The sequence below is a fragment of the Erinaceus europaeus genome, chromosome 9 (assembly GCF_950295315.1).
Source record: "Erinaceus europaeus chromosome 9, mEriEur2.1, whole genome shotgun sequence".
Taxonomy (NCBI): domain Eukaryota; kingdom Metazoa; phylum Chordata; class Mammalia; order Eulipotyphla; family Erinaceidae; genus Erinaceus; species Erinaceus europaeus.
This window is the reverse complement of record NC_080170.1, coordinates 103,532,592-103,546,287: the sequence shown is the minus strand read 5'-3', so window position 1 is coordinate 103,546,287 and position 13,696 is coordinate 103,532,592. Positions and strand designations below refer to the sequence as shown.

The following is a 13,696-nucleotide window of genomic DNA, read 5'->3' as shown; positions in this document are numbered from 1 at the left end:
TCAGCATCTGGTTGCTAAGGCCTGATTCATCTTGCAGGACAAAGAGGACTAGCAACAACCAGTCAGGACTGATGTGGACTTCCAAACCCTTATAGAATAGCCTGCAGCCATTGGCCAAGCAGACATGAAGGCCTTAATTTTTCATTTCACTCTTTTCCTTCTAAACTAGTAGACCAGTTGTCCAAAGAAAGGTGGTACGGGTGGATGTGAATGTAACTATAATTCAAGAATGAAAATAACCCTGTACCACACAATACAACTCCACAAATGGAACCACAGGCAGAAGGGGTTCCAGGAAGACCCCAGGCACCATATGGCCTATCTACAGACCCTGACATTGCCTTCTGTGCTTGGAAATTCTGATGGTCAGTCACTTGCTGATGGGAACTGTTGAGGAAGAATTTCACCGTGACCTTAGAGGAGTTGCTGGGTTTCCCCAAAATGGAAAGTGAAGTTTGAAAACAGATATAGGCATGACATGCCCACAAAAGGCCCAAACAGAAGAGCCTTCAGTGAGAAGCAGACCACATGTTGGCAGGGTGTGTGGTTGCACAGGTCTCTGTAATTGGGATGCTGACCTGGCTTTCCTGGGTGACTTAGAAACTTACGATTTAATGAAATGCCCTGTCCAGGCCACAGTAGGGCCTCACCTCCTCTAGTCTTGCAGGTGGGCCTTTTCAAAGGTTAACTGAGAGGGTTGTGGGGGGTAGGGAAGGAAGAGCAATGAGGGACCCTCCCTGGCATGTGAGAAGCCAATCTCTAGAAAAATCCATCTCACTCCCCACCAACCCCAGTCTTCCCAAGTCACAGCTCAGAATGGAGAAGACTGGTGATGTCCTGTTTCTCCATCTGAACGCTGACACACAGATGCACAGTCTAGGACCATGCTCCAGACCACACACTCTCATGTCCCCACTTCTATGGATGTGTACTATATTTTGATATAACGTTTAAAGGTGGAAAACTCTAGGGGTGAGCACAAGGACCCCTAGTACCAGCTGCTCTCTCCATTGGTACTGCTCTCTCCAGTACCAATAAGCTGATGTTAATATGTTAGGGGCCAGGCTTCTACCTGACTCTATTCCTTAATGGGCTAGAGTGTCCAAAGCATGATTTGCAGTGAGGAAGGATGATTCTCTAGAGAGGCTGAGCTAGCTGCACTACCTGTGTTCCCCTTCCAGACAGCAGTCACTGCCTTTGGCAGGGCTCTGACTCCAGGGACTGAGTGGCCTGGCTTGCTGTTGCTCTTTATAACATCCAGGAAACCAGGGCACATGACAACTCTTACAAAATCAGCCAGGCAGTGTGAAACCTTCTTTGAAGAGAGAACTCATTCTGCCTTCAGGAGCAGGGAAGCAAGGAGAGCTGTTTCAGTGGAGGGATGGGGGGATGGGGAGAGCTATGCTGTGAAGAAGAGGAGCAGGAGAAGGGAAATCAACGTACAGATACTTGGGAGAGGGGCTGTCAGGGTAGAGAACTGTTCCCACAAAGTGGGCAGGCATTGCACTGAGTCTACAGAGGCTTCAGGAGGCACGGGAAAGGGTGTTCTAGGAGGAGTCCACGGAGCATTTGGAAGGAAAGCTTTCTTTAAGGAAGCCCACTCTCCCATATCTATGGAAAATCCCACAGTGCTGGAGCCCTGGCTGATGGAACTGCCCGGGTGGTAGGATGCTCCCACAAGACCTGCTTCTCCTAGGGAGACAGGAGTACCACCAGGTGAAGAGGAGGTGGGCACCTTGCTCTGGGCCCAGAGTGGGGTGTGGGCTGGCTCTGCAGACCCCAGCAGAGGCACCTGCCTCTTCAGCACTCGTTGGGTGCTTTCATCTGCATCAGGACTGCATGGCTCCTCTTCTTGCAGCAGCAGCAACAGATGCAGGCAGCCAGGGAGCAGGCCAGGGCAACGAGGCCAATGACAATGGCGGCGATGGCCAGCCCACTCTGGGCCCGAGTCATGCCCCACGTGCCTCGGTCCTCAGTGACCTGGATGGTAGTCAGGTCAGTGTAGTCCTCCGCAGTGCTGGTGAGCTCAGTGGTGGAGGAGACAGAGGTGGTTTCGGTGTAGCTTGGAGTGTTGGGGTAGCTGGGGGTCTCAGGGTAGGTGGGCACCTCAGACATGGCCGGGGCCTGGACGCTGGGGGCTTGCACATTGACGTTGATGATGACGAGGGACTGTCCACGGACATTGGCAGGGCTATAGCATATGGGGAGGCTATCGGTCCCCAGACGGGGCTGGTTGCGCAGGAGCCAGTTGCGCAGAGGCAGGATGCCCGAGTCGCACCTCCAGGGGTTGTCATAGAGCCGCAGCTCACATAGGTTGTCCAGGTGGTCAAAGATGCCCACGGGCAGGTTCTCCAGCTGGTTGTTCTGCAGCTGGATGGTCATGAGGCCGTTGACGTTGGTGAAGATGCCGCTGGGCAGCTGGCGCAGGCGGTTGTTCTGCAGAGAGATGTTCTGCAGGCTGGCAAGTGCACGGAACACGCTGGGGTCCAGCTCCTGCAGCGCATTGGTGTGCAGTGACAGCTCCCGCAGCTCCGGCAGCCCCTGGAAGGCGCCCGGCGAGATGTGCCTGATATTGTTGCGGCTGAGGATCAGCACCTGCAGCTGGGGCAGGTTGCTGAAGACATTGTCAGGCAGTGAGGTGAGGTGGTTGTCATAGAGCCAGAGCTCGTGCAGGTTGGGCATGGGCCCGAAGATCCCTGGCGACAGCTCCCTGAGGGAGTTCCCAAAGAGCGTGAGCCGGTTGAGCTGGGGCAGCTGCATGAAGATGCCCGGGGGCAGCTGCGAGATCTGGTTGTTGGACAGATAGAGCCGTTGCAGGTTGCGGTTGTTGTGGAAGAGCCCTGGGGAGAGCGTGCCGATCTGGTTCTGCTGCAGGGCCAGCTCCTGCAGGCTGTTCAGCCTGTCGAAGGTGCCCTTAGGAATGTCCGAGAGCCTGTTTTCGTATAGCCGCAGGACCTGGAGGTTGCCTAGGCGCTGGAAGACCCTGGGGGACAAGTGGGTGAGGCTGTTCTTGCCCAGGTTGAGCTTGGTGAGGCTGGTTAAGGGGTCGAAGACGCCGTCAGGGATGTACTCCAGGTGGTTGCCGTGCAGCTGCAGCTCCCTGAGGTTCCCGCATGGCGAGAAGTGTGCTGGCTGGATCTGCATCAGCTGGTTGCTGGAGAGCAGGAGCGACTCCAGGTTGTCCAGGCCCTGGAAGAGGCTGATGGGCAGAACCTGCAGCTTGTTGTTGGCGAGGCTGAGGTAGCGCAGCGAGCCCAGGTTGCGGAAGGCCCCAGGCATGATCTGCGACAGGTCGTTCTTCTCGATCCGCAGGGCGATGAGGGCCGAAGTGTTGAGGAAGGGGGCCTCGGGGAGCTCAGTGATGTGGGTGTTGAGGATTTGCAGGCTCATGGCATTCCAGGGCAGGGGGGTGGGCACAGCCACAATGCGGGCCCCTGTGCACTCCACCTGGGAGGATCGGGAGCAGCTACACTCGCTGGGGCAGCCATAGTAGGCCAGCCCTGCACTCCAGGCCTGGCAGCCCACCAACAAGAGGAGATAATGCTTCAGCGGCATGGCCTCTGCAGGGATGAGAGCACACATGAGTCAGGGGTACCTCACTGGCACAGAGGCTGTTTTTAAGCCAGCACCAACCTCCCTGGCAAACACCAACTTGCCTTTGAGCCCCCTTACCACACAGCCAGCACATACTGCACTATGGTCTGGCATTCCCCACACATTCCTGCTCCCAGCATCCCTGGCCTCAGCAGTTCCAGCCAGCTGGAGAGCTCATCCCCCTCAACCAGATCCTTCCCATTTTTCCAGCTGGAGCTCAGTGCAGCCACCTCTAGGACATGTTCCCAGATTTCATGAGTCAGTTATCTCCCAGGCTGGTGGTCTTCCCCACTTCCTTTTCCTTTTGCCACTAGATTATCACTGGGACTTGGCACCTACATGACAACTCCACCATTTCTGGTGGTCTTTTTCTCCCTTTTTCTTTCTGATAGAAATAGAGAGGGACAGAGAGGAAGAGAGAGGGAGAGAGAGAGGGAGAGAGAGAGAAAGAGAGAGAGAGAGCATTGCAGTACTAGTTCACTGAGTCTGAATTCAGCTTCCCCCTTGTAGATGCAGGCCAGGGACTTGAACTCTGGTCTTAGTGCACGGTAATGTGTGCTCTCTATTGGGTATACCACCACCCGACTCCTTCCCCACCTCCATGATGGTCCAGGTCACTGCTGGCCCCTACCGTAAAGGCCTCCTTGTGTTATGGCCTGTCTCCTCCACTAGCCTTTAAGCCTTCAAGAGCAGGGATGTTCATCTCTCAGCCCTAAGGCTGTTCAAGGCAGAAGCAGTATCTTATCCATCCTATGTTCTTCACAGTACCAGAAACTACTGGGTGAACATGGCCTTCTCAAAAGGAACAGAGAGGAAATGAAAACAAGTAAGGAAGGCCTGCAGCTGAGGGGAGATGCCAAGGCCACAAACATGGCAGCCTGCTTGGGCCACCAGCAGGAGCCAGCAGAGAGAGAACCACAGTGTTGATCTATGGGGGAAACAATGCCTGGGAAGCTCAGCCTTCCTTCCTGGGCCCTTCCCCTACTCAGCCCCTCCTAGCATCTTCCTAGCTGTTCACCTGTTCATACCTGCTTTGTCTGAGTTTAATTCAAACCACCTTCCCAATAAAAGAAAGTCAGGATCAGAATCACTTCCTGTCTCACTGGAATGGATTGCTATAGCTCAGCCAATACATGAGCTCTGCCCAAGTTTCCATGAAGAAACACTGAGTGACCTCGAGGAGACTCAAAACATAGGATGCACTTTGATCTAAAAGGTGGTAGGTTCAGATGCTGCCCCAGACATGGTGCTGATCAGAAAGCAAATCCATGAGAACCTCAGTGATTGAGATCAGGGATGGTAATTATGATCATTTCAGAGAGAGAGACTGTGAAGACACTGATCATGGGAAATGGTCCTGATGTAAACCATGGGGGTACTAGCTAGATGCTTGACTTTGAACAGAGCCTGAGACCCCAAAAACTCTGCTTCCTCATCAGTTAAGTGGATACTGACTTCTGCCCCTCCTGAGGCTGCTGTGGGGAGCAGGTGGAGGAGTGGGTGTGAGGGTTTCTGACAGAGCTGTGTAGACAGATGTGAGTGACTGGTCTGGTACACCCACAGGCTGGACCCTACAGACTCTTGGAAGCAAGAGGGCCTCAAAGCACTTCTTTTTTTTAAATATTTTATTTATTTATTTATTTCCTTTTGTTGCCCTTGTTGTTTTATTGTTGTAGTTATTGTTATTGTTGTCATCATTGTTGGATAGGACAGAGAAATGGAGAGAGGAGGGGAAGACAGAGAGAGGGAGAGAAAGACAGAAACCTGCAGACCTGCTTCACCACCTGTGAAGCGACTCCCCTGCAGGTGGGGAGCTGGGGGCTCGAACCAGAATCCTTACTCCGGTCCTTGGGCTTTGCGCCATGTGCCCTCAACCCGCTGCGCTACCGCCCAGCTCCCAAAGCACTTCTAATTTTGATCTTGCTAGTCCAGGGACTAAGGATTTCTGTAACTTGCACCTAAAGCTTTGTCAAAGGGGTCTCTAACCCTCACTAGGTTAAGAACTGCTAAGCAGGTAGTTGGGTGGTAGTGCAGCGGGTTAAGCACACATGGCACAAAGCGCAAGGACTGGCGTAAGAATCCCAGTTCGAGCCCCTGGCTCCCCACCTGCAGGGGAGTTGCTTCACAGGCGGTGAAGCAGGTCTACAGGTATCTATCTTTCTCTCCCCCTCTCTGTCTTCCCCTCCTCTCTCCATTTCTCTCTGTCCTATCCAACAATGACAACATCAATAACAACAACAACAATAAAAAAGGGCAACAACAGGGAAAATAAATAAATGTAAAAAAAAATGAAAAAGAAAGAACTACTGAGCATATATTCCCATCACCTTATGGAAATGCCAGAAGCAAGGAAACTGAGGCCCAGTCTCCAGGTTCCAGCACAAGTGCTGATGGAGTGCTTCTTATTTTAATGAACAAAACTCCTGAGCTGGGAAGAGAAGGGCATCAAGTCACCTTTAGGATGTGCCTGGGACCCAGAGAGGGTGTCTGAGAGGTTGGGAGGAGATAATTCCCCTGTGGGAACACAGCCACTCTTGTTTAAATGAGGACCACATTCAGCCTGACAAAAAAATCTCTGGAATTTGAAGATTTTCCTTTTTAAAAATCCTCACTGTCTGCAGTGCCCACCCCAGCACCACAAGTAGTGACTCCCTGTTTTCCAGCACTTGTTGCCACCGCTGTGGGCACAGATCATTACAAGGACCTCCAAGAGCTCCCCACACACCTCCCCCAACCCAACTGCAAAACCATCTGGGCTGAAAGGGTCTGCAGAAGCAGAACTAGGGAGCTGATGCAGTGAAGGTCCAAGCACATGGCAGCCCGAGGCCCTGGAGCCCAGCACACAGCAACCTAATAGCCCACGCTGCCCAGTGCTGCTTGGCAGCTGTGACAAATGCCAGTTAAAGAGCCAAAAAGCTGCTCTAATTATACACACTCCTCCCCCAAGAGGCTGAGTGTGTCTTCAGTCACTGCAGTCGCTCTGTGCGACCCCTGTCCTGGTAATTAGAAAGCCAAACACACAGACAGGGAGCTAGCCTTGACACTCAGATGCAAGTGTGCTGGCTGTGGGTCTCCTTGGCCTGAGTAAGTCATGATTCAGAAGCAAACGCACAATCAGCCTTGAAGGTTGGGCTGAGCTGGTTGGAGGGTTGGCACTCCACACCTTTCCAAAGCCCAAACTTCCCTGGGAGAAGACACATCCTTATTTTACTGTCACAGAACAAAGATTTTGGAAAGAATAGGAGAGGCTCTTGTACTCAACTAGTCTTAACATTAAGTCAGAATGTAGACTTAGGTCAGTTCTCTAGGACATGGACTCAGTTTCCCCTCCTGTAAAGACTTCCAGGACCCTTGGCAGTTCTGCTGTCTGTAGGCCAGAGGCAGAAAGGAGATTCGGCTGGATGCTTCCCACCCCACACTCATTTTGCTCATCCTCTCTTCCCTGTGATTCACCAGCCATGCTCTCTGGCTCAGCTCTACTTCATGCCAAGGTCTGGGGCTCCTGCCCACCTCTCCAGGCCCATCTGCTAAAGGCTTCTTTTGTTGGTTCCAGGCCTTTGCACTTGCCTAATTCCTTTACTCCTGGAAGACTCTTCCTTTTTGAATTTCAGATAGGGATAAAGACACACAGAGAAAGAGAGACACTGCAGCACTGCTCAACCATTCATGAACCTTCCTTTAGTGTCACACATGGTGCTCCCAGGTTGTGCTGGGGGTTCAAAGCTGGGTCCTTGCACATAACAAAATGCGTGCTTTACCTGAACTGGAGTTGGCGTATTGCACCAAAGTAAAAGACTCTGGGGTGGGGGTGGGGGGGTGGAGAGTACAGGTCCAAAAAGGATAACAGAGGATCTAGTGGGGGTTGTATTGTTATGTGAAAAACTGAGAAATGTTATACATGTACGAACTATTGTATTTACTGTCAAATGTAAAACAGTAATCCCCCAATAAAGAATTTTTTTTAAAAAAGTGTGTGCTTTACCAGCTATCTCCTGACCCCAGTTCTAATTAGACAGCAGCTGTATCAGAGGTCTTCGAGCAGAGAGGATTCTTAGAGTGCTGTTGGTCTTGCCCTTCCCTGCACACCTGAGGAAATTGAGCCTCAGAGAGATCTCCCTTCCTGCTGTTTGTCTTCTCTCTGTACAGGTCTCCCTAATACACAACACCTCACTGTGAGATGTCACCATACCCAGTCCAGGGACATACAAGGTGGAGGATGGTGCCAGACTGGAAGTTTTTGAGGGCTAGTGTTGGCATCAACTAAGTTGTTTATGGTGCTTGGTCCAGGGAGTCTCGAGTCACTGGCTGGCTGAGGGCTTCAGAGCATGAAGCCTCCCTAACTCACTAATAGGAAGCACCCCTCTCTAAGCTCAGTACACAGTACCTATTTAAAGGGTGGGGGTAACCCCTCCCTGAGCTCAAGACACAGCAGCCATCTGGAGAGGCCTGGGGAACAAGCTCAGAGACCTGACCTCATGGCGTGGCTGTTGTGAAAATTAAGTGAGTTAATACACAGAAAGCACTTAGACTCATTCTTGGCACAAAGTGAGTACCCAATAAAAATTAGTTGCAATTACTGTTCCTTTGGCTGTTGAAGAAAGCCAAACTCTCTGAAGGCTCCATGGAGGCAAGAACTCTCATCCTAAAGTCTAAGTAGGGCCCCAAGGTCTTGCATGTTTAACAAACCCCTCCAAAAGACTTCGATACAAGTACACTGTGTATACAAAGAAGTACCACTTGAGGTATAGATAGGCTGGGGCCCCAGGCTCCTGACCCACATCATTTCCTGACAAGAACAGACAGGCTGATGGTCACTCCCCAGACCTGGTACAGTTCCCTGATCAAGCTTTCCCAGCAGCCCTGGCTGTGCCTTTATCAGACATCTGAGGTTTGAGCTAAGTTGAACCCACAATAGAAGCTGTTTCCAGAAGCAATGCTTAAAGAGCTGGGTGTCGCAAGTACAAGGACCTGAGACCATCTGGTCACTTTGTAGGTGGGAAAGTTAAGAGGCCCAGTGGGAAGAGGGGCCCTGTCCAAGGTCACACAATCTACTGAGGATTTCTCACACCCAGATTAAGGGCTTCACCTAAACTCAAATTTGATGAATCCCTGAATTATGACTTGGTTTTAGGACCTTGTCAACCAGGTATCTGGCACTGAAAGGAGCTTTATTCCCTCTGTCTTACATGGTCTCAGGCTCACATGCAAGCCACCCTCCAGCTGTCTACCATGATACACCAAAGTCACGTACCTCTTGCAATTGTCAAACCAGAGGATTCAAAATAGGTTCTTTCTTAAGGTAACTCTGATGTTTATGTTCACTTTGCTCCACCTGAGTGGCCTGCAGGAGTGGAGGGGAGGGGTAGAAAGGATCACCAGCAGGGGTGGGCCAGTGCGTCAATGTGCAGCCCTGTTCAGGCTCTGCCCCAAACATAAAGCCTGTTGGAGCTGGGCAGGACTGACCACACCCTTAGCCTCTACTTTTCTCAGTTGTTAATTTTATCTTTAATAGTCTTCCAACACCCACCTTGTGCTTATTTATAGAAAGAGAGAAAGAAGGAGAAAGAAAGAGAGAGTCAGAGAAATAGCTCACTTGGATTTTGTGCTGCTTAGCCATGTATCTAACCCAGGTTCAAGCCCAACTCCCAAGGAAGCTTCTTCCACGCTTTGGTCTCTTTCACTATCTGCCTCTTTGTCTCTAACTAAAGAAGACAAAGACAAAGAAGCAGAAGAAGGAGAAGGGAAGAAGGAGGAGGAATATAAAGATGGAAAGAAGGAAAGGACAAACAGAAAGGGAGAAAGAGAGAGACAGAGACAGAGGAAGCAAGAAAGAAAGGGTAAGAAAGTGCATTCCTTTCCAGCCCCAGAGCTAGGGATGATGGAGCTTGGCATCTGCAATAGCCAGAGCAGAGCTGTAATTAGCTTGGCAAAAGCAGCAGGAGAGATTAGCAAACATGCCAGCCACATGGGGAGAAGGGGGCCCTGTGAAGCCAGCCCAGGACTCCAGCCCCTTCTCAGGGTAGTACATGGAGAGGCCCAAGGAGACTGACATGGATCAGCCGCTCTTCAAGGCATCTTTCTGTTTTCTCCTTCTTCTTCTTCTTCTTCTTCTTCTTCTTCTTCTTCTTCTTCTTCTTCTTCTTCTTCTTCTTCTTCTTCTTCTTCTTCCTCCTCCTCCTCCTCCTCCTCCTCCTTCTCCTCCTCTTCTTCTTCTTCTTTTTCCTCTTTCCTCCTCTTCTTCTTCTTCTTTTTCTTCTTCTTCCTCCTCCTCTTCTTTTCTTCTTCTTCATCTTCTTTTCTTCTTCATCATCATCTTCTTCTTCTCCTCCTCCTCTTCCTCCTCCTCCTCCTCCTCCTCCTTCTTCTCCTCCTCCTCCTTCTTTTTTTTTCTCAAGGCATCTTGATAGTGGTTTCCAAATCCCAGGTCCTCAAGGCCAAGGGTGGTAGTTAGACCAGGAGCTGTAGCAGTGCCTTCGTGATCAGGACTCAGGGAAGCACATCGCTTTGTATAATAACAGCCTCAGGAGCGTTTGCTGGCAGGACCAAACTGGGACAGCTTCCTGCTCAGCTCCTCTGACTTCTCCACATCTGGATCTCTCACCTGTGTCCTACCACCCCCTCCATTCAATGCAGGCCCAGGGAGTGTTCCCTAGCTTGGAGAGAGACTTCTAGGCACATGAGCTCTGCTCATACCTTCCTCCCCTATCCCTCACCCCCTAACCCCCTCTTACTTGCTTGTCTCATCATCACAGAGCTTGCTGGTGACTCAAGACCACAGGCAAATGGGTCTGTCTGGCCCTGAATGCACCCCAGATGTTCAACAGATTCATTGCTTGAGACAGAAAGAGAAGAATGAACATGGGATTATCTCACAGACAGAAGATGAGAAATAAGAACAAAAGGGGAGACACAAAGCAGAACTTGGACTGGGTTTGGTGTACTGCGCCAAAGTGAAGGACTGAGGGGGAGGGATCAGGTTCTGATGGATGACAGTGGAGGAGGACCTAGGCAGGCGGCTAGAGTGTTTTGCAGAAAACTGAGAAATTGTACACATGTACTGACAACTATATTTCCTGTTGCTGTCTGTAAGCCATTAATGTCCTCCAATAAAAAAATTTTAAGGAGGGGGCGGTGACACATCCTGTTAAACATACATAGTACTGAGCTCACAGACCCCAGTTCAAGCCCCCAGTACCCCACTTGCAAGCAGCTTCACAAGCAGTGAAGCAGGTCTGGTCTCTCTCTCTCTCTATCTATCTATCTCTTCCTCTCCCTCTCTCTCTCTCTCTCCCCCTCTCTCTGTCCCACCCACCCCTCTCAATCTTTCTCTGTCCTATCCAATAAAATGGAAAAAATGGCCACCAGAAGCAGTGACTTCATATGGCATTGAGCCCCAGCAATAACCCTGGAGGCAAAAAAAAAAAATGAAAAATGAAAAAAAGAAAAGAAAAGAAAAGAAAGAAACAACAACAACTGTGAGAGGATCACCAGATCCTGGAACCAGGGTCACCAGTACACCCACAGTTTAGTCTCAGACAATCCCACAGGAAAGGCTAGAGTAGGCAGGCAGCCTCCCATCCCTGGCTGTGTAGGCCTGAGCCCCAGGAGAGCACATGTAGTCCCGAGCTAGCAGAGCTTGCTCCCTTTTTACTCCAGAAAAGTTCTGGCTTCCACATGGCCCTACTCCTGCCTCGATATCTGAGCAGAGACACTGGTAAAGAAACAGTAGTCCAGAGTGCAAGGGCATAGGTTGGCACAGATCCCTCTGTAGCCCTGACTCTCTCTCTGGCTCCTGGGGGGAGTGCTCACTCCCCTGGGGGAGTGGAGGTGGAGGCAGAGCAAACTAGCTGCCCAAATGGGGTCTCCTGAGCCCCACACCCACTCAGAACCTAGAAGAATTCTGAGTCAACAGCACAATTGCAAATAAGAAATGCAAAATGAAGGCATTCAATGTGTGTAAAAGGCTTTCTTGCCTGGGACAGCCACCCCAAGGACAGACCCCAAACTCAGGGCAGACCACTGAGGAGAGGGAAGATACCACACTAAAAGCTCAGGAAAAGGACCGGAGCTTTGGTGCCAGGTGGTGGCCATCTGGCTGGGTGCCTATATTACCATGTGCAAGGAACTGGGTTCAAAATCCCAGTTCCCCACCTGTAAGGGATGGACATTTCAAGAGTAGTGAAGCAGGTCTGCAGGTGTCTTTCTTTTTTTTTTTATTGTTGTAGTTATTGATGTCTTCGTTGTTGGATAGTACAGAGAGAAATAGAGAGAGGAGGAGAAGACAGAGGGGGGGAGAGAAAGACACCTGCAGACCTGCTTCACCACCTGTGAAGCAACCCTCCCCCTGCAGGTGGGGAGCCGGGGGCTTGAACCAGGATCCTTAGGCTGGTCCTTGTGCTTCGCACCACCTGCACTTAACCTGCTGCACTACCACCCGACTCCCTACAAGTGCTATAAGTGTCTTTCTTTCTCTCTCCTTTAGCTCCTCCTCCCTTCTCAATTTTTCTCTGCCCTATCAAAATTGACCTCCTTCCAAAAAAAAAAAAAAAAAAAAAAAGGAACAGTGGATTTGTCATGCAGGCACCAAATCCCAGCAATAACCCTGGTGGCGATAAAATAAATAAATAAATAAATAAATATTCAGAGCCTTAAAAACAGAAGTTCTATGTCTAAGACTCCAAAACTCCGGGTTCAATCCCCTGCACCACCATAAAAAACAAAACAAAATAAAATAAAATAAAAACAGAAATTCTTCTTCCAATGGAATCAGGGTTCAGAAAGAAGTAAATCTGATTAGTAAGTGATGGGGATTTCCCCTTCATCAGTCAGCTTCTTGCTCCCCCCCCCCCCCGACCCCCTACACACAGAGGGTGACTTCGTGGGGCGAAAGGGGGAGTGGAGGAAGAGGTTGGTCAAGGGTGCGCAGATTCAGGCGTGCGACCCAGGCACCCAGGGTCCGGGACCAAGCAAAGCATCCCCAGGGACCCCCAGTCCTGTCCGTCTGAAATCTCTGCGGGGAGGGGAAGTCAGCGGGAAGGGGAGGGGAGCTGGCGAAGACGAGAAGGAGGTGGGAGGGGTCCCTCCGCCTACTTACCGCCCGCCGTTGACCAGAGGGAGGGGGGAAGAGTCCTTGGGGCGGCTCAAGGCTGCAGCATGAGTGCGGCTCCCCTGGAGCTCCCGGTATTTAAACGATCCGATCCGGAGTGAGTCACCACAGGGGGCAGTGTCGCGATGGCGGGGAGGGGCTGCTGCGCCTCTGCTGAGCCCCGTCGGGCAAGAATGGACAGACAGGGACAGACAGCACTGCACAGTCCTTGTGCCCCTGTGAGTAACACACACACACACACACACACACACACACACACACACACACACACACTCCTCTTTTCTCCTTTCTAGAAAAAAAATGTTCTAGAACAGTCTTAGGCGTTTTTGTTTGTTTATTTTTTTATTTGTTATCGGATAGAGAGAGACAAATTGAGAGAGACAAGGGGAAGACAGAGAGGAAGAGAGACAGAGAGACGCCTGCAGACCTGCTTCACCGCCTGTGAAGCGACTCCCCTGCAGGTGGGGAGCCGGGGGCTCGAACCGAGATCCTAACAGGTCCTTGCACTTTGCGCCACCTGCGCTTAACCTACTGTGCTACCATCCGACTCCCTCTGTTTATTTTTTTTAACTATTTTTTGAAAGTACCTTCAAGTATACAGAAAAGTCTGCAAAGGTAATTTAAGGATTCCCCCACACTCATTTGATTAACTCAATATGCCTGATGCTAGCATTTTGGGAAAACATTTATTTTAAATTCCAAGAGAAGGTTGTTCCCCACCCCTCCTAAAAATAGTATTTTGCTGGCACTCTCCATCCCTTGTCACATGGTAGTCAGAGGGCACATTTGAGATTGAGGAGGACTGCCATACCCCCCACCTGGCACTGGAACTCCAATGCAGGACAAGAAGCCACCTCTATTCCTGGAGAGCTTGGGGTAAAGGGGGAGATAGGTAGGAAGGCTGCCAGATCCCAGCTTCCCCCTTCCAGGCACAGCCTCAACAAGGCATAAGCCGCCTGAGGCTGAAGCCACCTGCCCTTTCCTGGCTCAGTTTAC

General features: G+C 50.8%; 1 protein-coding gene across 1 annotated transcript; it reads right to left on the bottom strand.

The window, feature by feature from the left end:
- Window positions 1-203: 203 nt before the first annotated feature.
- On the bottom strand, window positions 204-12,840 carry LRRC15 (leucine rich repeat containing 15). Its single transcript, XM_007517418.3, has 2 exons — window positions 12,689-12,840; window positions 204-3,560 (listed from the first exon to the last, which is right to left on the bottom strand). Exon 2 carries the CDS (start codon window positions 3,553-3,555, stop codon window positions 1,801-1,803), a length of 1,755 nt encoding a protein of 584 aa, XP_007517480.1. The 5' UTR covers window positions 3,556-3,560; window positions 12,689-12,840; the 3' UTR covers window positions 204-1,800.
- Window positions 12,841-13,696: the final 856 nt, after the last annotated feature.

What these genes read in the sequence shown, in the direction of transcription:
- LRRC15 (XM_007517418.3), bottom strand. Translation starts at nt 3,555, where the DNA reads ATGCCGCTGAAGCATTATCTCCTCTTGTTGGTGGGCTGCCAGGCCTGG.